This window comes from Phasianus colchicus, chromosome 33 (genome assembly GCF_987193195.1).
Source record: "Phasianus colchicus chromosome 33, bPhaCol1.hap1.1, whole genome shotgun sequence".
Taxonomy (NCBI): Eukaryota; Metazoa; Chordata; class Aves; order Galliformes; family Phasianidae; genus Phasianus; species Phasianus colchicus.
Genome location: NC_143468.1, coordinates 1,656,695 through 1,680,902, shown reverse-complemented (window position 1 = coordinate 1,680,902; position 24,208 = coordinate 1,656,695). Strand labels below are relative to the sequence as shown.

Below are 24,208 nucleotides of genomic sequence, written 5' to 3'. Positions count from 1 at the left end.
TGGGGAATCTATGGGAGTCTATGGGGACCCATGGGGGTCTATGGGAGTCTATGGGGACTTAGGGTGACCTAGGGGACTCTATGGGGGCCTATGGGGTCTATGGGGACCCATGGGGGTCTGTGGGGCCTATGGGGACCTGTGGGGAATCTATGGGAGTCTATGGGGACTTAGGGAGACCTAGGGGGGTCTATGGGGAACTATGGGGGCCTATGGGGGTCTATGGGGGTCTGTGGGGACCCATGGGGGCCTGTGGGTCTCTATGGGGACCCATGAGGGTCTATGGGGGCCTATGAGGGACTATGGGAGTCTATGGGGACTTAGGGGGACCTAGGGGGCTCTATGGGGAGCTATGGGGGTCTATGGGGGACTATGAGAGTCTATGGGGACCCATGGCAGTCTATGGGGCCTATGGGGATCTATGGGGGCCTATGGGGATCTATGGGGACCTATGGGGGCACCGCGTGCGGGGGGAGCCTCTGAGGGGGCAGCCGATGGAGAGCACCGTGCGGGGCATCGCGGTGTCGGCAGTGCCGGCCCATGGGGTGCCGTGTGGGGCCGGGATCACATGGCGACAGGGAGTGCCCAGCACGGTCCGTCCCGTTATAGCCGATGATCCCCTCACAGCCGCCCCCTTATAGCCGATCCCCGCAGCCGATCCCATTACAGCCGCTCCGGTTACGGCCGATCCCATTACAGGCGATCCCCTTACAGCCCTGCGGCCATGGCCGCTCTCCCTGAGCTTTCTCTCCTGGCCTCGGCCGCCCTCGGCCTCGCTGCCCTCCTCGTCCTCCTCACCCTCCTGCCGCCAGGTCAGCGCCTGAGAGCGGCGGGGCGGCCCGGGGCAGCGGCTGGGTGACGGAACGGGATGGGAGCAGTGAGGGAACGGACAGAGCAGCGAGGAGCACGGAGTGGGACCAGGAAAGGAACAGAGCCTGGGAGCTGTGTGGGGATAGAGAGACTGGAATTGGAACCGTTAGGGAGTGCAGGCTGGGATCAGTGGGAAGCAGGGATTGGATTCAGTGAGGGAATAGGACTGGGACCAGTAAGGGAATAGACACTGGGACCAGAAGGGAATTGGGACTGGAACAAAGAAGGGAATGGAGGCTGGGATCAGTAAGGAGAGCAGACTGGGACCAGCAGGGAATAGAGACTGGGACCAGTGAGGAGACAGTGTGAGACCAGAAAGGGAATACGGGCTGGGATCATAAGGAGGGTAATGTGGGACCAGCAGGGAATACAGACAAGCAGGGCCACCTCCCCTGGGGATGCAGTTGTCCCTGCCACCCCCCCACGCCCCCATCCCCATGAGGGGTGCCACCTCCATGCCTCAATTTCCCCCCCAACCCTACCAGGCCTCAGAAATCCTCCCCCCTCTCCCCCCATTTCCCATCAAAACATCCCCAGAGGTGGCACTGGACTGGGGAGGGGGGGCTGGGGACAACGCAGGGCCACGTCCCCCCCCTCCTTTCCCTAACACCTTCCAGGGCTGAGCAGGGGCCACCCCCAGGTCCGTCCCTCCCTCTTGGAGCCTGATTTAGGGGCTGACGCAGCGGTTGGTGTCACTTTGTGGTGTGACACCGGGGCTGTGCTCGGTGCCACTCCGCCGCCACCTCGCCCCCAACCCCCCCATTGTTTTTTTTTTGCCCCATTTCCCTCTTTTTCAGCCAAGAAGATGGCGCAGCCCCCGAAGCATTGCGGGAGCAGGGAGCACATGGGTGCTGGCAAAGCCATCGCTGTCCTCACCTCAGGAGGGGACGCACAGGGTAAGGAGTGTCCTGTCCCCCAAAACCCACCCCATGGGATTGCTTTGGGGGGTAAAACAAGCAGAAATGAGGCTTGCATGTTCTTGAATCTTGCTGCTTGTTGCTAGTTGTGTTTCCTTGCAAGGTGTGTTTTTTTGGGGGGGGGGGTTTCCTTGTGGTGGTGTGTGGGGGCCAGGAGGGATTTTATTTCAGCTGTTGCTTTGGAATAATGTGCAACACCGATTTTTCCAATAATGATTTGCAATAGTAATTTACGGTGACATATTCCAGTGACAATTTGCTGCAAGCGGGGGCGGAGGGAGGGGGAAAGGAAGACAAAATTTTGGACTTTCAGGCAGCATAAAGGAAAGCACTAAAAAGCGACAAGATTTTGCCCTAAAACACCCAGACTGAGCCCAATCCTTGCTTTCTGCCTGCAGGCCCTGGGGACGGGGAGCTCAGGGCTCGGGGGCTGTTTTGCTTCACCGCCACCACGCCGTGCCGCCAGCTGTCCCCATCACGGCATCACGCGGCCTCGGCGCCCTAAATGTCAGCAGGGCAAAAATAACCCGCAGCTGCGGGGCCGGATCCGTGCTGGTGGTGGGGGCTGGGGGGGACAACACACACACTGGGAGTTGTGCAAGCTCGGAGTCGGGGAGGAAGGGGGGGACACGATGGCTTTTGGGGTTCCCTATGGCTTGGGGACACCGGTGATGCTCTCCTCTTCCTGCAGGAATGAATGCGGCCGTCCGTGCCGTGGTGCGGGTGGGCATTTACACCGGTGCCAAAGTCTACTTTGTGCATGAGGTTGGTGCCCCCCACCTGGATCCCCCCTCCCCGAAGCCCACAGGGACCCGGTGTCACCACCACCTTCTCCCCCTGAACAGGGCTACCAGGGGCTGGTGGACGGCGGGGACAACATCAAAGAGGCCACGTGGGAGAGTGTCTCCATGATGCTGCAGTTGGTGAGCCTGGGGGGGAGGGTGGTGACACCCTGGGGAGGGGGGGGGCACAGGGTGCTGCCACCCTGACCTTCTCCGCTGTAACCCAATGCCATGGGGGCAAAGGGCTGAACCTGAAAATAACCCGAAACCGGAGCCGCTCGCCGGTGGGGGCACCATTTCGGGGTGCAGGTGCCCATTTTGTTTGTGGGGGGGGGGGCTTTGCCCACAGGGTGGGACGGTCATCGGCAGCGCCCGCTGCCAGGACTTCCGGACGCGCGAAGGACGCCTGAAAGCCGCCCGCAATCTGGTGAAGCGTGGCATCACCAACCTCTGCGTCATCGGCGGCGACGGCAGCCTCACCGGTGCTGACACCTTCCGTGCCGAATGGAGCAGCCTCCTGGCCGAGCTGCTGAAAACGGGTATGGTCCCCCCCCCCCAAAAAATGTCCCCCCTGTTGAGCTCGTAGTGCCTTCCTTTGAACCAAAACATGGGTTTTCCCCACTGGAAATAGCAGGATTTGGGGCAGTTTTGTCCCAAAAGGATGTTTGGTGGGGGGACACAAAGTGGGAAGGGGGTGTCCCACCCCACTTGCTCTCTTTTAGGGGGGATCACGGCGGAGGAGGCGAAGAAGTCAAGCTACCTGAACATCGTGGGCATGGTGGGCTCCATCGACAACGACTTCTGCGGCACCGACATGACCATCGGCACCGACTCAGCGCTGCACCGCATCATGGAGATCGTGGACGCCATCACCACCACAGCCCAGAGGTGACACAGGGACACCCCCACCCCACACCTCAGGGAACGGGGCACCTGCATCCCTGCTCTCTCCATGGGGTGTAACTGAGCTCTGCATCTCCTGCAGCCACCAGCGGACGTTTGTGCTGGAAGTGATGGGTCGTCACTGCGGGTACGTCCCCCACGGTGCCACCAGGGTCTGTCTCCTGACGAAACAGGAAGGGGAGAAGCCCCACACGGCCTCTTTTTTGCACCCCCAGCTACCTGGCTCTCATCACCTCCCTGGCCTGCGGTGCCGACTGGGTCTTCATCCCCGAGTCCCCCCCTGAGGATGGCTGGGAGGACCACCTGTGCCGAAGGCTCACGGAGGTGGGGCAAGCTGCAGCAGTGTGCCCTGTGCCTGTCCCCATCCCCACCTTTATCCCTGTACCTGGCCCTGTCCTCGTCCCCATCCTCATCTCCATCCCCATCCCTGTTTTGTCCCCATCTTGGACACCATCCCCATTTCCTTCCCTGTCCCTATTTTGTTCCTATCCCCCTCTCTGTTCCCATCACTGTCCCCATCTTCATCTCCTTTCCTCTCCCTGTTCTGTCCCCATCTCTGTCACCGACCCTATCTCTGTCCCTATCCATATCCTGGTCCACATCCCTGTTCCCACTGTCACCCCCTTCTCCCCCAGACCCGTTTGGGTGGCTCAAGGCTGAACATCATCATCGTGGCCGAGGGTGCCATCGACAGACACGGCAAGGCCATCACCTCTGACGAAGTCAAAGATGTGAGCGGGATGAGGGGACCCCCATTTCTTCTCCCACTGTTGGTCCCAGCAGAGTTTGGGCACCCCATCCCCATGCCAACCCTGCTGTCTTGCAGCTGGTAGTGAAGCGTTTGGGCTACGACACCCGCGTCACCATCCTGGGCCACGTGCAGCGCGGTGGGACGCCCTCCGCCTTCGATCGCATCCTGGTAGGCAGCACCATCCCTCCTGTACCCATCCCAGCTGAGCAGGGCCATGGTGACATCCCCATCCCTGTCCCTATCTCTGCAGGGCAGCAGGATGGGAGTTGAAGCCGTCATGGCCTTGCTGGAAGGGACCCCTGATACCCCTGCCTGCGTCGTCAGCCTCTCAGGGAACCAGGCTGTGCGCCTGCCCCTCATGGAGTGCGTGCAGGTGGTGAGTGCAGGGTGGGGGGAGTGGAGCAGCCTAGGATGCAATGGAGCTGCGGTGCAAACTCAGCCACTGCAGTGCAAACCTGGCCGGTATAGCACAAATCCAGCCGGCGCAGCAAACTTGTTCAGTGCAAACCTGTTTGTCTCTGCTCCCTGCAGACCAAAGATGTGACAACGGCGATGAATGAGAGACGCTTCGATGATGCTGTGAAATTGCGGGGCAGGTGAGCATCCACAGCTCGTCCCCCGTTGGGGTCACGGGGCTGCAGCCATCCCCAGCACTCCCTCATCCCCTTATTTTTCCTCCCCCTTCCTCCCCACTTTCCCAGGAGTTTCCAAAATAACTGGAACGTCTACAAGCTGCTGGCACACATCCGCCCACCCTCCACCAAGGTAAGGAGGTGGAATGGGGTGTGGAGGGGCCACACTGAGCCCCCCCTGACGCTGTCCCCTCACCCCACAGAGCGGTTACACGTTGGCTGTGCTCAACGTGGGTGCTCCAGCTGCTGGCATGAACGCAGCAGTGCGCTCCACCGTGAGGATTGGACTCATCCACGGGCACAGGATGCTGGCAGTGCACGACGGCTTCGAGGGGCTCGCCTCTGGGAATGTGCGAGGCCAAGGGGGTGCACGGGGTGGGGGAAGGGGGTGCACGGGGAAAAGGGATACATGGGGAAAGGAAATACGTGGGGAAAGGTAATGCATGGGGATGGGAGCACACAAAGGAAGAGGAAACATAGGGATGGGGGTGCATGGGGATGGGGGTGCACGGGGAAAGTTGCAGCCCTAAAAGCTGCAGCCCCCAGGAGGGGGATCCCTACCCAGCGGGAGGCTTTGCACGCCCCACAGCCTTGCACGCACGGGGGTACTGATAGCGACGTGCTGCGTGCTGAGGGTGGTGCACATCAAAACCTTTTGTCCCTCAACACAAATTCCTTATTGCTGCTTTCCCCCACTCCTGCCAGGTGGAAGAGAGCAGCTGGGATAAGGTTGGCGGCTGGACAGGTCTGGGGGGATCCAAACTGGGGACGAAGAGGTAACGCTGTCCTGTGGAAGTCTGGGTGCGGGGGCCCAAGCGAAGCCCACCCCCGGAGGCTTTACCCTCCCACGCTTCGGCCAGGACCTTGCCCAAGAAATACTTTGAGGAAATCAGCGCCACCATCAGCAACTTCGGCATCCACGGGCTGATCATCATCGGGGGCTTTGAGGTGAGTGGGGTGGCATGGGACTGCGGGGCACCTCCTGGTGCCGTGCCCCTTACCCCCCATTCCCTCAGGCCTTCATGGGCAGCCTGGAGCTGATGGAAGGGAGAGCCAAGTTCGACGAGCTCTGCATCCCCATCTGCGTCATCCCCGCCACCGTCTCCAACAACGTCCCCGGCTCCGACTTCAGCATTGGCGCCGACACCGCCCTCAACACCATCACCACGGTGCGGCTCCTGCAACCCCCTGTGGCACACAGCCCCTGATCCCCGCTTATAATCAAACACCCCCCAACCCAAACCCCTTCCTCCTGCCCCACAGACCTGCGACCGCATCAAGCAGTCGGCAGCGGGGACCAAGCGGCGCGTCTTCATCATCGAGACCATGGGCGGCTACTGCGGGTACCTGGCCACCATGGCGGGGCTGGCGGGCGGTGCTGATGCTGCCTACATCTTTGAGGAGCACTTCAGCATCCGTGATCTGCAGGTGGGGACCCAGCAGCATCGCCATGGGGCTGGGAGGGCTGCATTTATCCCCTAACCGACCATCACGGCAACGCCGCAGGGATGCAGGTGTTGCATTTATTCCTTCCAAAAGCCAAGCCTCGAACACCTCTTTTTCTCATCCCTAGATCAACGTGGAGCACTTAACCGAAAAGATGAAGACGACAGTGAAGCGTGGGCTGGTGCTCAGGTAAAGATGAGACCATGGAGGGGGGGTTGGAAGGGCCCATCGGCTGAGCCCCATACACTCGAGCCGCCCTGACCCCCACTGCCTCACACAGGAATGAGCACTGCAACGAGAACTACACCACTGACTTCATCTACAACCTCTACACAGAGGAGGGCAAAGGCATCTTTGACTGCCGCAAGAACGTGCTGGGACACATGCAGCAGGTATGGCTGTGCTGTGAGCTCCCAGCAGTGGGTAGGAGCCCCTCGGTCGCAGCTCCCCCACCACCTGCTGCCATCTCCCCCTACAGGGCGGCTCCCCGACCCCCTTCGACAGGAATTTTGGCACTAAAATGGGTGCCAAGTCGGTGGCTTGGATCACTGGCAAGATCAAGGAGTGCTCCCGGCACGGTGGGTCCTGGGGGGGGCATAACCAGGGGGCTCCCATCTGCATTTGCAAAGCCCCCTTGCCTTTCTGCAGCCACAATGCAGATCACCAAAAGCAAACCTCAGCTCCTGCCCAAGCTATGCACGCATGCTCACGCTTCCTGCTCCTCTATTTCAAAGCAAAGCACTGCTGTGCTCTGTGGGCTTGGGTTCTGCTGCCCCCCTCAGGGGGGCTGTGATGCTGAGCCCATTCTGGGTGCTCCTTGCAGGTCGTATCTTCGCCAACACAGCCGACTCTGCGTGCCTGCTGGGCATGCGCAAACGCAGCCTGGTCTTCCAGCCCCTCACTGAGCTCAAGGAGCAGACAGACTTCGAGTAGGTGCCCACCATCCCCCCCTCAGCACTGCCACAGGAGCACGATGCTGGGTTCACACCGTCCTCTCTCCAACCCCCCAGGCACCGCATCCCCAAGGAACAGTGGTGGCTGAAGCTGCGCCCCATCCTGAAGATCCTGGCCAAGTACAACATCGAGCTGGACACCTCGGAGAAGGCACTCATGGAGCACGTCAGGCAAAAGAGGATCTCGCAGGAGTACAGCATGTGAGGGAGGACCCTCTGAACGACCCCCCCCCAAATTCCCCGCAGCATCTTCACTTTTGAAAGAGCAATTCTGCCAAAACTGAGGGTTTCCTCAGGGTAATTTTGGGCTGGCTTCGATCCAGCCAGATGTTTTATGGGCTTTTGAAAGAGAAAAGCGTTCCGCGCGAGCGGCTCGCGTTATGGCAGGACATTGCATTGACCTAAAAGCAAGGGTCAAGTCTGTAGGGCATCACTTTAGTTTGAAACTCAGAATTGTGACGCTTCAATAAAGCAGCACCGCTCCGTGGTGGTGACAAACACAAACTGTGCTCACACTCTCACCCACCAGCAGTAGCACACATGGCTGCCACGCACGCACAGCCCTAAGAACACAACCTGACATTCTCCAACAGAGTAATTATCCATATTTACCCTTCTCACCTCCCCTCTGGGAGCTCGAGGCAGCTCTCCAAAGGATTCTTAGGTGACAGACGAGAAAAGGGCACAATTCTGCTCCCACTGGGTGTGCAACACAAAACCTTCCAGAGCGTGGCTTGCAAGGAGCCATTTATTTCTGTGGACAGAAGCTGGGGACAGATGAGACACAGAGCAGGCAGCAGCTCTGTGTCCTCAGCTGCAGCCCTGCGTCTTTCTGCCACGCAAGGAGCTGCTGCCCCTGCCTCCAAACACACACATTACACACACATATCAATAAAAGCAGCCCTGGAGCAGTGAGCTGGCAGTGCAAAACCAAACCCAGAACTTGGATGGGTTCTTGGACGGCAGATCAGATGTGAAGCTCTCACTCGGGACCATCCTGTGCTCGTAACAAAGCCGCTCGGGACAGCAGGGAATAGTTTCCTCTTTTTGCAGGAGTTGTGGCCAAGTTTCTGATGAGGGGGCAGTGAGCACAGGGCCCTGCTCACTGCTCAGGCATCTGTCAGGGCACTTCCTCACTCCTCAGCCCTCACACCATCGGTGCCATGAAGGGTTTTCTCCTGCAAGCACAGCAATCCCTAGGGCTCCCCACCTTCTCTCTTTCCCTAAGGCGCTGATTCTCCCTGAATACATCCAAAAAAAATCACAGATATGGGAGTGAACAAAGCTCTCCTGGGTGCCAGCAGGGGGGTCCCACGTCTGCCCCGGCGCTGTGTGCAGCAAGGAGGGTGTGGGTGCTCGCTCCAAGGAACAGACTCACATTGCATGTGCTCACCCACCGGGCCTCTCCGCATCCTGCAGTGCTTCGAGTCTTTCAGAAAGGGGAGATTTCTCCGTTCTCACCCAGAAAGCCTTGCTTTCCCCAAGGCCTACCCCAACGGAAAGAACAGCTTAATGCAGCAGGTGGGATGGAATTCACCATTTGTTAAAGGGAGGACAGTTCATTTGACAAGGCTGAAAAAACAGAGAAGGAGCTCGCGAGGGGCAAGCGCTGCAGGCAAGGAGAGGACATGGCGCCTGTCGGTGGGTCCCGCTGTCCATCCAGCGCCCGCCAGTCACACAGCAAGCAGTGAATTCACACCCATGGCTGCCCCGTGCCTAGCTGAGGAGCAGCACGTACTCCTTCAGGCAGGTGGGCAGAGGCAGCTGCTCCACGGCCTCGGGCAGGAAGCGCACGCCCAGGCTGCGGCGCACGGCGTAACGCGACAGGGTCTGCAGGGTGCCGGGCGCCGAGCAGAGCAGTGTGAGCTTCTCGCAGAGCTGCTGGTCCCTGCTCACCTCCCAGGGCATGCTGCCATTCTTACGCAGCTCAAAGTGTCCGATGGCGCGGTGCAGGAGGTCGAAGCAGGAATCCTCGCGCTCCGTGCCCAGTCCCCGCACCAGCAACGCTACCAGTCGCGAGATGGGGGTCTGCCCTTTTAAATTGACCACCCGCACCTCGGCCCCGAAGTCGAGCAGGATGCTGACGCTCTCCAGGTTGCCCTTCATGGCGGCCCAGCTGAGCGGCGTGTCGTCGTTGTAGTCGCGGGCGTTCACCAGGGCGCCGTTCTCCAGCAGTGAGCGCACGCACTCAGCCGTGTTCTTGAAGGCTGCCCAGTGCAGCGGCGTGTCCTTGTTGCCATCCAGGGCGTTGGGGTCGGCTCCGTACTCCAGCAGGATCTCCACGCAGGTCTCGTCCTTCTCGGCTGCGTAGTGCAGGGCCGTGCGGTTGTAGCCGTCCAAGGCATTGACCTGCAGGAGGGAAGATGCACAGTGACTGATACCAGCACAGCACAAAGCCCTCCCTGCACCCCATGGAATGGTTGAGTTGGCAAACTCGAATCCCCCCCCACTTGCACCCCTGCCCTGGGCTGCTCCCATCAGACATCCAGACCCCATCCACGGCTCTGAGCACCTCAAGGCTGGGGCACTCACAGCTCTCTGGGCAGCAGTTCCAGGGCCTCACTGCCCTCTCAGTGAAAAACTTCTCGCTGACATCTAACCAAAACCTTCCCCCTTTTCCTATTGCTGCAACCTCCCCATGTAAAAAGTTGCTCTCCCCTGTTTCTAAGCTCCTTCTAAGCACTGGAGGGTCTCCCCAGGGCCTTCTCTTCTCCAGGCTGGACACCCACTGTTCCTTCAGCCTTTCCTCATAAGAGGCGCTCCAGCTCCTGAGCATCTTCATGGCCCTCCTCTGGACTCTGGTCATGTTTCTCCACAGAATGAGAAAATAAGGCACACACAAGGTGGAGGGTGCAATCTACCAGCTGCCAAAATTCAAGCAGGAAACCCAGAGCATTTAATGCCACTTTCAGGCTTTCACCAAAAGTCTGTTTTCAAGCAGGCACACTTAAAATCTCAGGCAAAACCACTACTGAGATGTTGGAATTGCTCCCATGCTCGTGCACCTTCACCCAAACCCATTCTACTCTAGAAGAGAGCAGAGCAGCTGCCACCAAGACAAAGCACAATTCTGGCAGCACTCAGAATCGATGGTTCCACCTTGCTAAGGAAGCAAAGAGTCCAGCACCACGACACCATGGCTCCATTCCAAAAAGGCGTTTACCTCTGCTCCCTTCTGCAGCAGCAGCTCCACGCAGTCGGCGTCAGCCACCATGCAGGCGCAGTGCAGCGGCTTCAGAGTGCCATGCATGCAGTTCACATCCGCACCCTGCAGAAACACAGCGAGCACGTGGGGTCAGAGAGCCTGGACACCCGTAAGTCATACCGCCAGGTGGCCAAAGAAAATTGGTCCTCTTGGCCAGCAGGGCGCGCTTCTGGCTCGTAGTTACTCCGTTGTGCGCCCACCCCCCTTCTGGTGGGGAAACTCTTCCCTATTCCCCCGTCACCGACTCTCTCCTGACGCAGCTCCACGCCGTTACCTCGGGCCCCGCCGCCGTCACGGAGAGCAGAGCCCAGCGCCGCCCCTCCGCCGCCCCGTGAGGAGCCGCAGGCCGACACGAGGCCTCGGCACAGCCGCCCCTTTATTAACGGGGACGGTTCGGGACCCCCCCCTCCGCTCACCCGTCCGATCAGATCCTCCACGTTGTCCCTCGGAAAGGAGCGGATGGCGGCGATGGTGCGGATGAGGCGCTCGGACAGCGAGTATTTGCTCTGCACGCTCTGCATGATGTACCACATCCTGCGGGCCGCCCGCCCGCCGCCGCCGCCGCCCCGCCAGGCCCGGCCCGGCCCCCGAACCCCGAGCGGCGCCGGGGCGGGGTGGGACGACGGGCAGCGGGTATTGGGGGAGGGAGGAGTTTGGTACGGAGGAGAAGCGGCCGAGGCGCGGCGAGGTCCCGGAAGCCGGGCTCCGGAACCGGCGCAGACTCTGCAAGGCCCAGCTGGAGGCGGAAGTCGCCGCCGCTACCCGGAAGTGAAAGGCGAAAGCGGTCGCGCATGCGCAGATGACTCCTAACCTCGCTTCGCTACCCTCTTCGCCAATCAGCGCGCGCGGTGTCCCTCTAAGCTCCGCCTTCCCGTCAGTCCCGCCCTCGCGATCCGAGTTCCTCCAATCGCCAGGAGCCGCCCCTCGCAGTCCCCGCCCCCAGCCGGCTCTCCGCCAATCATCTCTTCCTGTGTTCTCCCAGCGGGTGCCGGGGGCCCCAGTTGGGGGGTTCGGGGGTGCGGGGCGTCGCTGGGCAGCGGCCGTCCGTGGGGCTGGGGGGGAGGGGGACAGCGGGGGGGGGGGTGACTCCGGGTCACTGTGTTGGGTGACACCGGAATGTCCCTGTGTTCCTATAAGGGTGACACATCCTTATAGGGTTTGGGTGTCACCACGTTGGGTGACATTATACTGGGTGACAATGGGACCAGTTCACACCAGCGGCTCCCAGTCCCACCCTTTCTCCAGGCCGTGGGGCCAAGAGTGGGTCAAAGCACCGGGACTTGGAGCATCCCGATGGCACCCAGACAGCGACCAGCTGTGGGGAGCACTGGGATGCACTGGGAAATACTGCTGCATGCACTGGGACGTACTGGGATGCAATGGGATGCAATGGGATACAATGGGATGCAATGGGAATGCTGGGTGCGCAGGGAAGTACTGGGATGCAGTGGGGTGCAGTAAGAAGTACTGGGGACGTTATGATATACTGAGATGTACTGGGACACGCAGGGTTGTACTGGGCGCACTGGGATGCACTGGGATGCTATGGAAAGTGCTGGCTGCACTGGGATGCACTGGGACACACTGGGATGCAGTGGGAAGTACTGGGATGCACTGGGACACACTGGGATGTACTGGGACACACTGGGGTGCAGCAGGACGCACTGGGATGTACTAGGATGCACTGGGATGTACTGGGACACACTGGGATGCTGTAGGAAGTGCTGGGATGCCCCCATGCCACCTCCCTTCTTCCCCCCATGCCCCATCAGCTGCAAACATGGATGGGGGCAGAAATGACATCCCTGCACCCCCTCCGTCCCCAAGCGCACAGCACCGCGCTGTGTGTGGGGGGGGTCTCCAATTCCCCCATAACCCCCTCTGAATCCCCCACCCCCTGCCACCATTCACGAATAGGGACCCCCCGCGTTCCCCCCTCAGCCCCCCCCTCCCCCCCCCCAGCACCACGCGGGGCCGCGCGCCGGGGTCCCCCTCAACCCCCGGCTGGGGGGGGTCTCGTCCCCGTCCCCACTGCGGGTGGGTTGTATTTTTTGGGGGGGAGGGGGGCGGTCGGGGGACAAGAGCTGCGCCATCGCTGGAGCCCCCACTGCCGCCCCCTGGCCCCGGTGAGCTCAGGGGGGAGGACGCAAAGCCGCGGTGTGAATGCGGGGGGGGGGGGGTCCTGGTGCTGCGGACGATGCTTGTAACCCCCCTCCCCTCCACCCCCCCCACCTCCCGCCCGGTGCTCACCCCATTTCTTTGCTTTCCTTTGCCCACCCCCGCCGCCCGCCGCCCCCCAGCAGCGTTTCCGAGTCTGAGCGTGATGGATGCAGAGGGGGGGCCCTCCAGCCCGGACCCCCCCCGGGACCCTGAGAGCACCGCCACAGGTGAGCCCCCCCCCCCCTCCCCACTGGATCGGGCCGGGAAGCTGAGGGGGGTCCCACGCGTGGGGGTGGGGGGGGAGTGACCCGATTGTGGGGCACTTTGGGTCGGGGTGGGGGGTCCTGGAGTGCTCCGATCCCACAGTGTGGGGGTGTCCCAATGCTGGGGGGTGCAGGGTACCTGCATCCCATAATATGGCAAAACCTCAATCCCACAGCGTGAAGATGCCCTGATCCCATAATGTGAGGATGTCCCAGTGCCTCACGGTGTGGGGAGACACCAATTTTAGGGCACAGGGATGTCCCCAAAGCAGGGGGGGGTGGGGAGGGGGTAGAGGGGATGGAGACAATGTGGAAAAGGGATGGGAATGGGGTGGGAGGATTGGGGATGGGGTGGGGAGGATGGAGAAGGGGAAAGAAGGGTGGAGGGGGTGGAAAAGGGACAGGGAAGGGGCAGAGGGGACGGGGAAGGTGGGAATGGGATGAAGAGTGGGATGAAGGTAGGGATGTCAGGGTGGAGTTGGTGGAAAAGGGATGGAGAAGGGGTAGAGGTCACGGAAGTGATGGGGAAGGGGAAGAGGGGATGGAAATGGGGTGGAAAAGTGGGACAATGCGAAGGGGGTGGAGAAGGGGAAGAGGACATGGAGAGGGTGATGGAAATGGGGCGGTAGGGATGGAGGGGCTGCAAAGGGGACGGGGATGGAGAGAAGGGAACAGGGCAGGTGCAAAGGGGATGGGAAAGGCACGAAGGGGACGAAGAAGGTGTAAAGGGGACAAAGAAGGCTCAAAGAGGATGGGGAAGGGCTGCGGGGGTCACAGCCCCACATCTCGGAGCCCAGCCCCACTCTTCCTGCAGCCCATCCTGGCAACGCGGCACCGGGTCGCCCTGCAAAGCGACGTCGGAAAGCAGCAACAGCAGCAGCAGCAGCGCAGCCCCGGAGCAGAGCTTTGGGGCACCAGCGGGCTTTGGGGCCGTTGGAGGAGCTGCTGGGGTTGCGGGGCGGCCGCCTGCGCCCCACCATCTGCGGGGAGTGCGGGAAGGGCTTCAGCCGCAGCTCGGACCTGGTGCGGCACCGCATCACCCACACCGGGGAAAAACCCTACACCTGCGGGGCCTGCGGGAAGGGCTTCAGCCAGAACTCCAACCTGGTCACCCACCAACGCATCCACACCGGGGAGAAACCCTACAGCTGCGGGGCCTGCGGGAAGCGCTTCAGCGAGAGCTCGGCGCTCATCCAGCACCAGCGGACCCACACCGGGGAAAAACCCTATTGCTGCGGGGAGTGCGGGAAGCGCTTCAGCGTCAGCTCCAACCTCATCCGGCACCGGCGCACCCACACCGACGAGAAGCCCTATATCTGCGTGGAGTGCGGGGAGGGCTTTCGCCACAAATCCCAGCTGCGCCGGCACCAGAAGCTGCACTCGGCGTAGTGGGGACGTGGCTTTAGGATGGGGACGCGGCTTTAGGGATGGGGACCCGGCTTTAGGGATGGGGACGCGGCTTTGGGATGGGGACGCGGCTTTAGGGATGGGGAGCAGCACTTGTCACGGTCCCCTCATCCGCGTTCCCACAGTGGGGACTGTGGGGTGGGTGTGCGGTGCTGGACCCGGCCCCCCACCCAGAAACCCCAAAAGCAGGATGGGGTGTTGGAAGAGGGAACGTAACGGGGCGGTCGGGACTGCAGCCCAAACCAATAAAAGGTGCTGGAGCTGCACTGCCTGGCTGGGGTCGTGCTGTAGGGCAAGTGATGGGGCTGTGCTTTGCATGGGATGGATCAGTAGGGATGGATTTTCCAGTTCTCCCAGTTGGAGAGTGTGGTGCCAGTGGGAATAGCACCCACAGGGTGGCACACGCCTGCACGTGCGGCTGGTGTTGTGGGGTGGGGATGGGGATTGGGGTGGGGATGGGGATGGGGATGGTGTGGGATGGGATGGGGATGGGATGGGAATTGGGTGGGGATGGGAATTGGGTGGGGATGATATGGGTTGGAGATGGGGATGGGATAGGGATGAGGATGAAGAGGATGAGAAGATGAAGATGGGGATGGGATGGGCTCGAATAAGAATGGAGATGGGATGGGAATGGGGCTGAGATGGGGATGGGATGGGGTTGGGATGGGGATGGGATGGGGATGGGGATGGGATGGGATGGGATGGGATGGGATGGGATGGGGATGGGGATGGGGATGGGGATGGGGATGGGGATGGGGATGGGGATGGGGATGGGGATGGGGATGGGGATGGGGATGGGGATGGGGATGGGGATGGGGATGGGGATGGGGATGGGGATGGTGTGGGATGGGATGGGAATGGGAATTGGGTGGGGATGATATGGGTTGGGGAAGGGGATGGGGATGGGGATGGGGATGGGGATGGGATGGGATGGGATGGGATGGGATGGGATGGGATGGGATGGGATGGGATGGGATGGGGATGGGAATTGGGTGGGGATGATATGGGTTGGGGAAGGGGATGGGATAGGGATGAGGATGAGGTGGATGAGAATTAAGATGAAGATGGGGATGGAATAGGGGTGGGATGAGCTCAAATAGGAATGGAGATGGGATGGGGTGGGGATAGGGATGGGATGGGGACATAAAGCCCCGGGTCAGGGGGGGATTAAGGGCTCGCTGAGTGCTCAGCAGGCGCTGCCCTCATTGCATCATTTCCAGCCACGAATTAATGGGACGGGGAAGTGCTTGGGGTCAGATCCGGAGCCGTTACACAAAGCTGGAACGTGGGGCTGGGGGTGGGGGGAAGGGCTGCGTGCTTTTCCCCCATCCCTTTCCAAAACACTGTGGCAGCTCCCCACCCCCCCCCAAAAAAAAAAACACCCAACCAAACAAACAAAAAAACCCAACTCCTCCCTATTGCAGTTTTGGGGAAATAAATTAAAAATAAAATATTAAGAAATTCCTGGGGGAGGAGGCGGGGGGGGGGGGGGAGGCAGCGGTATTCTCCGCCCAATGACTGCGAGGGGATCGGGGAACCGAGCAGTTGCCCCCCCCGCCTCGCGTCGTCGTCGTCCCCCCCCCCCAATCTCCCGGCCCCGCCGCATCCGCCCGTCGCTCCCCGGGGCCGGGGGGGGGTCCGGGCTGCGGCTGAGACCTTCCTGTTCCCGGCCCCCCCCAAAGCCCCCCCCCACCGCCGCTACCGCCGCTTCGCCGCCGCCTTCCCCCGAAGCCCCGAAACCGCAGGAAAACGCCCCAAAAGCGCTCGCCCCCCCCCCCCCCCCCCGCTTCCAGCCCCCCCTTCCCAGCCGCGCTGCGATCCCCAGAGGTGAGTGATGCGGGGGGGGGAGATGCGCTTTATGGACCCCTCCATCTTTTCTCCCTCGGTAGAATGGGGGTGACACCATGGGGGGGGAAGCGATTTGGGTTTCCTTTGTGCCTCGCGGCCGCCGCCCCCCCTCCCCCCCATTAATAAATACGTGTGGGGGGGGGGAAACTGAGGCACAGAGGGGGGTGTGGGGCTGGGCTGGGGCTGACCCCCCCCCCAGAGCCTCAATCCCCGGGTTTGGGGGCGCTGGGCCCGGTTTGGGGCTCCGGTTTTGTTGGGGGGGTGGAGGGGGGGGTCGCGCCGTGCCTCAGTTTCTCCATTGTGAGAGCCCTCAGCCGCCCCCCGGGCTCCTTCTGCCCCCAAACTGGGGGGGTCTGGGGGACAGGGAGGTGCTGGGCAGCGTTGGGGTACGCTGGAAACCGGGGGGGGGGGGGAAGTTTATGGGGGTGAACTGGGCAAACTGGGAATTGCTCCGAGCAATTCTGTGGTGCAATGGGGAATCCGGGGGGGGCACTGAGGGAAATGGTGGGAAATGGAGCGGTTTTGGGGGCTGCACTGCTAACCTCTGCGAGAGCACTGGGAGCACTGGGGCTGCACTGGGCAGACTGGGGATGCACTGACTGGTGCACTGGGAGCTGCACTGGGTGCATTGGGAGCTGCACTGGGCGCATTGGGAGCTGCACTGGGCAGACTGGGAGCTGCACTGGATGCACTGGGGATGCACTGGGCAGACTGGGGCTGCACTGGGTGCATTGGGCATGCACTGGGTGCACTGGGAGCTGCACTGGGCAGACTGGGAGCTGCACTAGGCAGACTGGGAGCTGCACGGAACAGACTGGGATTGCACTGGGTGCACTGGGAGCTGCACTGGGCAGAACTGGGGATGCACTGGGCAGACTGGGAATGCACTGACTGGTGCACTGGGAGCTGCACTGGGTGCACTGGGTGCACTGAGCAGACTGGGAGCTGCACTGGACAGACTGGGATTGCACTGGGAGCTGCACTGGGCAGACTGGGGCTGCACTGGGTGCATTGGGCATGCACTGGGTGCACTGGGAGCTGCACTGGATGCACTGGGAGCTGCACAGGGCAGACTGGGATTGCACTGGGCAGACTGGGGCTGCACTGGGCGCACTGGGAGCTGCACAGGGCAGACTGGGATTGCACTGGGCAGACTGGGAGCTGCACGGAACAGACTGGGATTGCACTGGGTGCACTGGGAGCTGCACTGGATGCACTGGCAGCTGCACTGGGCAGAACTGGGGATGCACTGGGCAGACTGGGAATGCACTGGGAGCTGCACTGGGCAGACTGGGAGCTGCACTGGGTGCATTGGGGATGCACTGGGCGCACTGGGAGCTGCACTGGATGCACTGGGAGCTGCACTGGGCAGACTGGGATTGCACTGGGTGTACTGGGAGCTGCACTGGGCGCACTGGGAACTGCACTGGGCAGACTGGGAATGCATTGACTGGTGCACTGGGAGCTGCACTGGGCAGACTGGGGCTGCACTGGGTGTACTGGGAGCTGCACTGGGTGCACTGGGAGCTGCACTGGGCAGAACTGGGGATGCACTGGGCAGACTGGGAGCTGCACTGGGCGCATTGGGGATGCACTGGTTGCACTGGGATTGCACTGGGCAGACTGGGAGCTGCACTGGTTGCACTGGGAGCTGCACTGGTTGCACTGGGAGCTGCACTGGGCGCTGTGCGGACGCGCTGCGCTCCCACCACGACCCCCCTCCCGTCCGTCTCCGCTCCCGCAGCTCCGGGCGGCGCTCCGTGGGGGGGGGGGGCGGTGGTGGGGGTGGGGGTTGGGGGGGTCCGGGCCGCCCCCGCCCCTCTCTCCCCCGGCGCCGGCGCGGATCCGCCGCCGCCCCCTCGGGTCGGGCCGGGCCGGGCGGCGGAAGCGGCGGAAGCGGCGGCGGCGGCTCCGCGTCGGGGCCCGGTGAGCGGGGGGGGGGGGCGGGGAGCGGGACGGGGGAGGGAAGGGGGGGGGGCGGGGATGTTGTGCCGCGCTGTGCCCCCCCCCATCCGCGCCGCTGCCGCTCCGTCAAAATGGCCCCGACCGCCGCCCGCAGTGCCCCCCCCCTTTTCCCCCCCCCTCTGCCGCATCGCTCAGAGCGGGGCCGTTCCCCCCCCCCCCCCCCCCGACGGCCCGTGTGTTTTCCACCCCGGTCTGCCTCCCCCCCCCCCCCCCCCCCCCCCCCGATCCTCATCCCGGGATCCGTTTCTTTGCCGCTGAGATCCGGTTCCTCCTCCCAGTATCCGGCCCCCCCCGGTTTCAACGAACCCAACACCCCCCCCCTCCCCCGGATCCAACCCCCCCCCCTTACCACGGGATGAGCCCCCCCACCCCCGATCCTGTTATCCCCCCCCCCCCCCCCCAATAGGATCCAGTACCACCCCCCTGGGCTCTGACCCTCCCACAGCTCGGCCCCCCCCCCCGATCCTGTCCCCCCCCCCCCAAATTGTGGTCGGGTACATCAGTACAAGGGGGGGTTCAGGTACATCATTGCCCCCCCCCCCCATCCTTTGGTCCGCAGGCTGTCACCACCTGTGTGTCCCCCCCCCCATCCCCAGATCTGTGCTGCTGTCCCCTTAGAGCCACTGACGTCCCCAGAGCAGAGGTGAGGAGGGGGACATGAAGGGGTGGGGATGGGGCACAAAGGGACACGGGGGTGGGGGGGGGAGGGGGCACAAAGGGACTGTAGTGGTACATGAAGAGATGGGAAGGCGGTGGCACGTTGGGATCTGCAGCACAAAGGGAAATGGGGCATCATGAAGGGATCTGAGGAGGCATAAAAAGGATTGGGAGGCCACAAAAGGATTTGGGGGGAACAGGAAAGGGGACTTTTGGGTGGCCCAAAGGAATTGGGGGGGGGGCACAAAGGGATTTTGGGAGAGACGGGGGGGGGGGGTTAAGTGGAGCAATGGGATTTGAGGTGGCACAACGGGACCTGTGTTGGTACAAAGGGAGGAGAGGGGAGTCTTGTGCTCAACTGAGGTCTGGGTGCCCCCCAGACCCCCCCGGCTGTCCCCATGGAGCAGGATGAGCCCTGCGTGGTGGAACTCCACGACCCGGAGGAGGCGGGCATGGTGCGGAGGGTCTGCATCGGTGAGGAGGGGGTATGGGGGGTGTGGGAGGCAAACAGCCCTAAGGGGAGGGGGGTGGGGGAGAAGGGCAGAGATCCAATGGGCGGTGGGGGGGCAATCAGCCCCAAAAAGAGGGTGAGAGAAAGGGGGACTAACAGCCCCGGGGGGGGGGTCAGAGAGCACCAAGGAAGGACGAATGGCCTCGGGGGGTCCCAGCCCCCTCCCCAGCTTCTCTCCATCCGCCCCACAGTCGACGACGGCATTGTGAGCGACTGCAAGGAGGAGGTGCTGCCACAGGACATCATCCAGACCGTCATCCCCCCCCTTCCCCTGACCCCCAAGGGCAAGAAGCGGGGGGCAGCGGGTGGCCGAGGCGCCGGGGGCTCCGCCATGGGGGGCTACAGCGAGGAGGAGCAGGAGGGCGGCGGGGGGCGGCTGCGGGGGGGCCGGCAGCGCCCTTTTATCTGCAACGAGTGCGGGAAGAGCTTCAGCCACTGGTCCAAACTGCTGAGGCACCAGCGGACTCACACCGGGGAGCGGCCGAGCACGTGCGGGGAGTGCGGGAAGAGCTTCAGCCAGAACTCACACCTGGTGCAGCACCGCCGCACGCACACCGGGGAGAAGCCGTACCGCTGCGGGGACTGTGGGAAGAGCTTCAGCTGGAGCTCCAACCTCATCCAGCACCAACGCATCCACACCGGGGAGAAGCCCTACAGCTGCGGGCAGTGTGGGAAGAGCTTCACGCAGAGCAAAAACCTCATCAAGCACCAGCGCACCCATTCGGGGGCACGGCCCCACCGCTGTGGGCAGTGCGGCCGCGGCTTCGCGCAGAGCACCAACCTGCTGAAGCACCAGCGGGTGCACGCAGCCTGCAGCCAACCTCCCGCCTGCCCCGAGTGCGGGCTGAGCTGCTGCGACGGGGCCGAGCTGGAGCTGCACCGGGCGCAGGCGCACGGCCACGAGCCTTACATCTGCGTGGAGTGCGGGGACAGCTTCGCCAAAAGCGCCACGCTCAAACGCCACAAGCGCGTCCACAAACCGGTCTTCGTGCACTGAGCTGGGGGGGGATGCCCTGCCCAAGGGTGGAGTGGCTCAGGATGTGAGCCCCGGACCACCAGCCCGCGGTGAACGTGTAGGGTTGGACCCTATAGATGTATATAGTGTGGGGTGGGGGTGTGTAGGGTAGAGGCAGCGCCGCGCCGCCAGCGATGCAAAGGGCTGGGATGTGGGGCGCGGTGGGACGGCTGTAGAATAAAGCACTTCTGTCTGGGGGACACGGGTGAGTTGTGTTGGGGCAGGGGGGCTCTGCTGTGTCCTCACCCCATCGCACAGGGGAGGTGCAGGGGCTGGGAGCGATGCCTTGGATCACGCTGCCCCATATCAAGGCATTTTTGGAGGAAGCAGGACCCCGAGTCCCATAGTTTGAGAAGCACTAAGTGGGGCGGCAGGCCGTGCCCACGTCGTGTTTATTCTGTGTGCTGGCAGCAAAGTGCTGCTTAACAATAAGGGAAGGTTTGGCTCGTGCTTCGCATCGCAGTGCTGCACAGCTTCAGATCGGAGTGACCGCGTGAGGAGCGTGGGGACAACATGGGGACGGAACGCTCTGCGTCCCTGCAGCGCTCTCCGATCCGCTCCCTGGCGGGATGAGGAAGGCAGGTGCTGAGGCTGAAGGTCACGCCTTGGTGGTGGCCCCCTGCGCTGCCCCCAGGGCTGTCAGCTGCTGGATCTTCTGGCTCATCATCTCCACCACAGCTGTGGGAAGAGGCACCGGGGTGGTGAGAGGCCGCTGACAGCCCCGAGTGCGGAGCAACAGCGGTGCTGGTCCTTACCCTGCTTCATGGCGTGCTTCTCCTGCAGCGCAGGCTGGATCTTCTCCATCTGCTTGGTCAGAAAGTCGATCTTCCGCTTGAAAAACTCTCGGGCGTCGTCTGCAGTCTGAGTGGATAAAGGGCAAAAGCAGCGCCGAGGCGCTGAGTCCCTTCAGGGCCCCCCACCGGAGGCAGCCCTGTGTGCCACCCAGTGCCGACAGGCGGCTGTTCTGGGATCAGCCCACACCGCCCGCACACCGCAGCACGGCCCCCGGCTGCGAAAAGGCAGCGAGCACCCCTGGGAACTGCATTCCCCTCCTGGGGCTCAAAAGTCGCACCCTGCGTGCGCCATCAGGGAGCAGCAGCAGCGGGAGCAGCAGCAGCTTGCCTGCAGCCTGCAGCACAAACAGGAGGAGCTGTTCCAAAGGGAACACGGCGCATTTGCCAAGCTGCCCCGCGGCGATCCGGGCGCACGCCCCTCACCTTCTCCACGTAGTAACCGGTTCCGACATCGATCAGCACGCGCTCAACATCTGAGAGCTTCCCAGGGACGTACATCTGGCAGGGGCGGTCAGGGAAAGTGGGGAGCCGGGATGGTTACACAGCTTTGGGAGCTGAGCTCAGCCCTGGTGCCAGCAAGGCCACGCCATACTGCTGGTGTGGGTTTGTGACGGATCAAAGGCACTAAGGGCTGGAAGTGCCAACCCTAAAGGCCCTGGAGAGGTTAACAACATGGGGCTGCAAAGGATACAGAGCTGGTGAGAGGTACCAGCAGGTCCTTCCCTGCAGAAGAGCAAGCAAAGATGCGTGAGTGCTAGGGCAAGGGGAGCCCCTAGGGCTTAAACTCAACCCAAAGCATCTGGGGAGGGTGTTACAGCCACATCTGTTCCCCCAGGTGCATCGCACCTGGCCAACCCCCCCCAGAAAAGGAAGCAGAGCCCCAAGGAATTGAGAGGGGCAGGAGGCGGAGCTCTCAGTCACTCTCCCAAAGCGGGGGTTGGCACGCCTCAGTCCCAAGTAATTCTGAGCAGCAAAACCAGGAAGGAGGGAAGCAGAACCTGCGGCCTCTCAGGAGTCCCACTTGCCTTCGTTGCTTTTGTTGAGCACGTTGAGGCAGTCCTTGGCTTCCACATACTTGGTCTGCACTACTTTGAGCTGGGTGATGGAGGACGAGAGAAACTCCACCTCCTGGGGAGAGAGCGCAGCCCCACCATGGGGGGAATGGGTAGAGGGGACCCCAGGACCAAGTGGACCCTGGTGGGGTGGAGACCCGACTGGAGGATGAGATGAGGAATAGCCTCAGATCTTATGTAGAAAGAGCAGAAAGTCCTGCAGGCCCTGAGGGGCAGGCGTAGGGTGTGGGGGGAACAGCAGGAAACAGCCGTGTACTCCCCCGTACTCAGCACTTGTGAGGTCGCACCTCGAGTACTGTGTCCAGTTTTGGGCCCCTCACTGCAAGAAAGACATTGAGGCCCTGGAACGTGTTTAGAGGAGGGCAACAAAGCTGGTGAGGGGTCTGGAACACAGGCCATATGAGGAGAGGCTGAAGGAGCTGGGAACATTCAGCCTGGAGAAGAGGAGGCTCAGGGGAGACCTCATTGCTCTCTATAACTTCCTGAAGGGAGCTTGTAGTGAGCTGGGGGTCGGCCTCTTCTCTCGTGTCATTATTGATAGGAACAGAGGGAATGGTTTCAAGCTATGGCAGGGGAGATTCAAGCTGGACAGTAGGAAGTATTACTTTTCAGAAAGGGTGGTCAAGCACTGGAATGGACTGCCCAGGGATGTGGTGGAGTCACCGACCCTGGGGGTGTTCAAGGAAAGACTGGATGTGGTGTTGAGGGACGTGGCTTAGTGGGAACTATTGGTAACAGGTGAACGGTTGGACTGGATGATCTTTTAGGTCTTTTCCAACCTTGGTGATTCTATGATTCTATGAAGGCACAGAGCTGCGGGTAGCACTGAGTGTGCAGGGCTGAGATGGGGTTTGCAGGGCAGGGGCTGCTCCTGCCACAGAACAGCCTACGGACCAGCCCGGCCCCACACAAAGACCCCGATCTCCCTCCCGGCTCCTACAGCCCAGCTCGCCCCACCCAACCCCCAAAAGGCCCAAATCCTCCCCTGCACGTCGCCCTACGACAGCCAGGCCCCGTTCACCACCCCAGGCCCCCCCCCCAGGCCCCATTCACCTCCTCAGGCCCCACATCCCCTCCAGGCCCCGTTCATCCCCCCAGGCCCCACACGCCCCCCTGGGCCTCACACACGCCTCCCCCCAACCCTTCCCAGCACAGCACGGTCCCACGCTCCCCGTTACGCCCCACACACCGGCCAAGGCCCAGCCAGACCCCCCTCCCCACCTGATCCAGCTGGTTCTTGAGCACCTCCAGCTGCGGCAGCGACAGCTCCGCCACATTCACGGCCTGCGCCATCTTGGGCCGCCGCGCCGCTCTGGCCCCGCGCCGCCGCTCTCGGTGCGCCTCCGCACAGCGCCCCCTGGCGGCGGGAGGACGGCGGCACCACCGCGCGGCGGCCCCTCTGCTCTCCCACCCCCCCAAAAAAACTGCAGGGACCCCCCCCCAAAAAAAGAAAACACTGCAGGGACCCCCCCCAAAAAAATAACAACACTGCAGGGACCCCCCCCAAAAAAAACCAAACACTGCAGGGACGCCCCCCAAAAAGAAAACAAACACTGCAGGGACCCCCCCCTCCCAAAAGAAAACACTTCAGGGACCCCCCCCCCCAAAGAAAAAACCCACTGCAGGGACCCCCCCAAAAAAAACAACACTGCAGGGACCCCCCCAAAAAAGAAAACACTGCAGGGACCCCCTCCCCCCCAAAAAAAACTGCAGGGACCCCCCCCTCCCAAAGAAAACACTACAGGGACCCCCCCAAAAAAAACCAAACACTGCAGGGACCCCCCCAAAAAAAGGAAACAACACTGCAGGGACCCCCCCCCCTCCAAAAAAAAACACCACTGCAGGGACCCCCCCCCAAAAAAAGAAAACAGTGCAGGGACCCCCCCCAAAAAAATAACAACACTGCAGGGACCCCCCCCCCAAAAAAAAGAAAACATTGCAGGGACCCCCCCAAAAAAATAACAACACTGCAGGGACCCCCCCCCCCAAAAAAAAGAAAACATTGCAGGGACCCCCTCCCCCCCCAAAAAAAACTGCAGGGACCCCCCCCAAAAAA

The 24,208-nt window shown here is 62.1% G+C and overlaps 5 protein-coding genes across 6 annotated transcripts; 3 read left to right on the top strand and 2 right to left on the bottom strand.

Moving 5' to 3' along the window:
- Window positions 1–1,553: 1,553 nt before the first annotated feature.
- PFKM (phosphofructokinase, muscle) lies at window positions 1,554–7,755 on the top strand. Its single transcript, XM_031602776.2, has 22 exons — window positions 1,554–1,763; window positions 2,476–2,549; window positions 2,630–2,707; window positions 2,916–3,105; window positions 3,289–3,454; window positions 3,552–3,596; window positions 3,685–3,793; window positions 4,105–4,200; window positions 4,296–4,388; window positions 4,471–4,596; window positions 4,752–4,816; window positions 4,922–4,985; window positions 5,056–5,202; window positions 5,558–5,628; window positions 5,713–5,800; window positions 5,869–6,021; window positions 6,116–6,280; window positions 6,426–6,487; window positions 6,579–6,690; window positions 6,777–6,876; window positions 7,122–7,227; window positions 7,309–7,755. The coding sequence occupies exons 1-22, from the start codon at window positions 1,673–1,675 to the stop codon at window positions 7,454–7,456; spliced, it is 2,349 nt and encodes a 782-aa protein (XP_031458636.2). The 5' UTR covers window positions 1,554–1,672; the 3' UTR covers window positions 7,457–7,755.
- Window positions 7,756–7,844: 89 nt separating this feature from the next.
- On the bottom strand, window positions 7,845–11,217 carry ASB8 (ankyrin repeat and SOCS box containing 8). The gene is made up of 3 exons (XM_031602778.2): window positions 10,873–11,217; window positions 10,415–10,519; window positions 7,845–9,600 (listed from the first exon to the last, which is right to left on the bottom strand). Exons 1-3 carry the CDS (start codon window positions 10,987–10,989, stop codon window positions 8,968–8,970), a joined length of 855 nt encoding a protein of 284 aa, XP_031458638.1. The 5' UTR covers window positions 10,990–11,217; the 3' UTR covers window positions 7,845–8,967.
- Window positions 11,218–12,409: 1,192 nt separating this feature from the next.
- Window positions 12,410–14,728, top strand: LOC149913925 (uncharacterized). Its single transcript, XM_090128443.1, has 3 exons — window positions 12,410–12,582; window positions 12,757–12,843; window positions 13,694–14,728. Exons 2-3 carry the CDS (start codon window positions 12,780–12,782, stop codon window positions 14,266–14,268), a joined length of 639 nt encoding a protein of 212 aa, XP_089984569.1. The 5' UTR covers window positions 12,410–12,582; window positions 12,757–12,779; the 3' UTR covers window positions 14,269–14,728.
- Window positions 14,729–16,082: 1,354 nt separating this feature from the next.
- Window positions 16,083–20,479, top strand: LOC116234956 (uncharacterized). Of its 2 annotated transcripts, none has more exons than XM_090128439.1 (4): window positions 16,083–16,116; window positions 18,662–18,745; window positions 19,140–19,233; window positions 19,462–20,479. In XM_090128439.1, exons 3-4 carry the CDS (start codon window positions 19,158–19,160, stop codon window positions 20,265–20,267), a joined length of 882 nt encoding a protein of 293 aa, XP_089984565.1. In that variant the 5' UTR covers window positions 16,083–16,116; window positions 18,662–18,745; window positions 19,140–19,157; the 3' UTR covers window positions 20,268–20,479. The 2 variants fall into 2 exon arrangements, with proteins under 2 accessions (XP_089984565.1, XP_089984564.1); XM_090128438.1 differs by lacking the exon at window positions 16,083–16,116 and adding an exon at window positions 17,991–18,063.
- A 153-nt stretch (window positions 20,480–20,632) lies between these two features.
- On the bottom strand, window positions 20,633–23,522 carry PFDN5 (prefoldin subunit 5). Its single transcript, XM_090128441.1, has 6 exons — window positions 23,374–23,522; window positions 22,105–22,207; window positions 21,771–21,802; window positions 21,503–21,577; window positions 21,041–21,146; window positions 20,633–20,963 (listed from the first exon to the last, which is right to left on the bottom strand). Exons 1-6 carry the CDS (start codon window positions 23,443–23,445, stop codon window positions 20,884–20,886), a joined length of 468 nt encoding a protein of 155 aa, XP_089984567.1. The 5' UTR covers window positions 23,446–23,522; the 3' UTR covers window positions 20,633–20,883.
- Between the last annotated feature and the right edge of the window lie 686 nt (window positions 23,523–24,208).

Excerpts from the sequence above, each read along its gene's own strand:
- ASB8 (XM_031602778.2), bottom strand. The coding sequence starts at position 10,989 with ATGTGGTACATCATGCAGAGCGTGCAGAGCAAATACTCGCTGTCCGAG. Across the intron at positions 10,520-10,872 it reads TGGAGGATCTGATCGGACGG|GGTGCGGATGTGAACTGCAT; the intron begins GTGAGCGGAGGG and ends GTGTTTCTGCAG. Across the intron at positions 9,601-10,414 it reads TGCTGCAGAAGGGAGCAGAG|GTCAATGCCTTGGACGGCTA; the intron begins GTAAACGCCTTT and ends TCCCTCCTGCAG.
- LOC149913925 (XM_090128443.1), top strand. The coding sequence starts at position 12,780 with ATGGATGCAGAGGGGGGGCCCTCCAGCCCGGACCCCCCCCGGGACCCT. Across the intron at positions 12,844-13,693 it reads CCCTGAGAGCACCGCCACAG|CCCATCCTGGCAACGCGGCA; the intron begins GTGAGCCCCCCC and ends CTCTTCCTGCAG.
- LOC116234956 (XM_090128439.1), top strand. The coding sequence starts at position 19,158 with ATGGAGCAGGATGAGCCCTGCGTGGTGGAACTCCACGACCCGGAGGAG. Across the intron at positions 19,234-19,461 it reads GGTGCGGAGGGTCTGCATCG|TCGACGACGGCATTGTGAGC; the intron begins GTGAGGAGGGGG and ends TCCGCCCCACAG.
- PFKM (XM_031602776.2), top strand. The coding sequence starts at position 1,673 with ATGGCGCAGCCCCCGAAGCATTGCGGGAGCAGGGAGCACATGGGTGCT. Across the intron at positions 2,708-2,915 it reads TCTCCATGATGCTGCAGTTG|GGTGGGACGGTCATCGGCAG; the intron begins GTGAGCCTGGGG and ends CTTTGCCCACAG. Across the intron at positions 3,794-4,104 it reads TGTGCCGAAGGCTCACGGAG|ACCCGTTTGGGTGGCTCAAG; the intron begins GTGGGGCAAGCT and ends CTTCTCCCCCAG.
- PFDN5 (XM_090128441.1), bottom strand. The coding sequence starts at position 23,445 with ATGGCGCAGGCCGTGAATGTGGCGGAGCTGTCGCTGCCGCAGCTGGAG. Across the intron at positions 22,208-23,373 it reads TCAAGAACCAGCTGGATCAG|GAGGTGGAGTTTCTCTCGTC; the intron begins GTGGGGAGGGGG and ends CTCTCTCCCCAG. Across the intron at positions 21,147-21,502 it reads CCGGTTACTACGTGGAGAAG|ACTGCAGACGACGCCCGAGA; the intron begins GTGAGGGGCGTG and ends TTATCCACTCAG.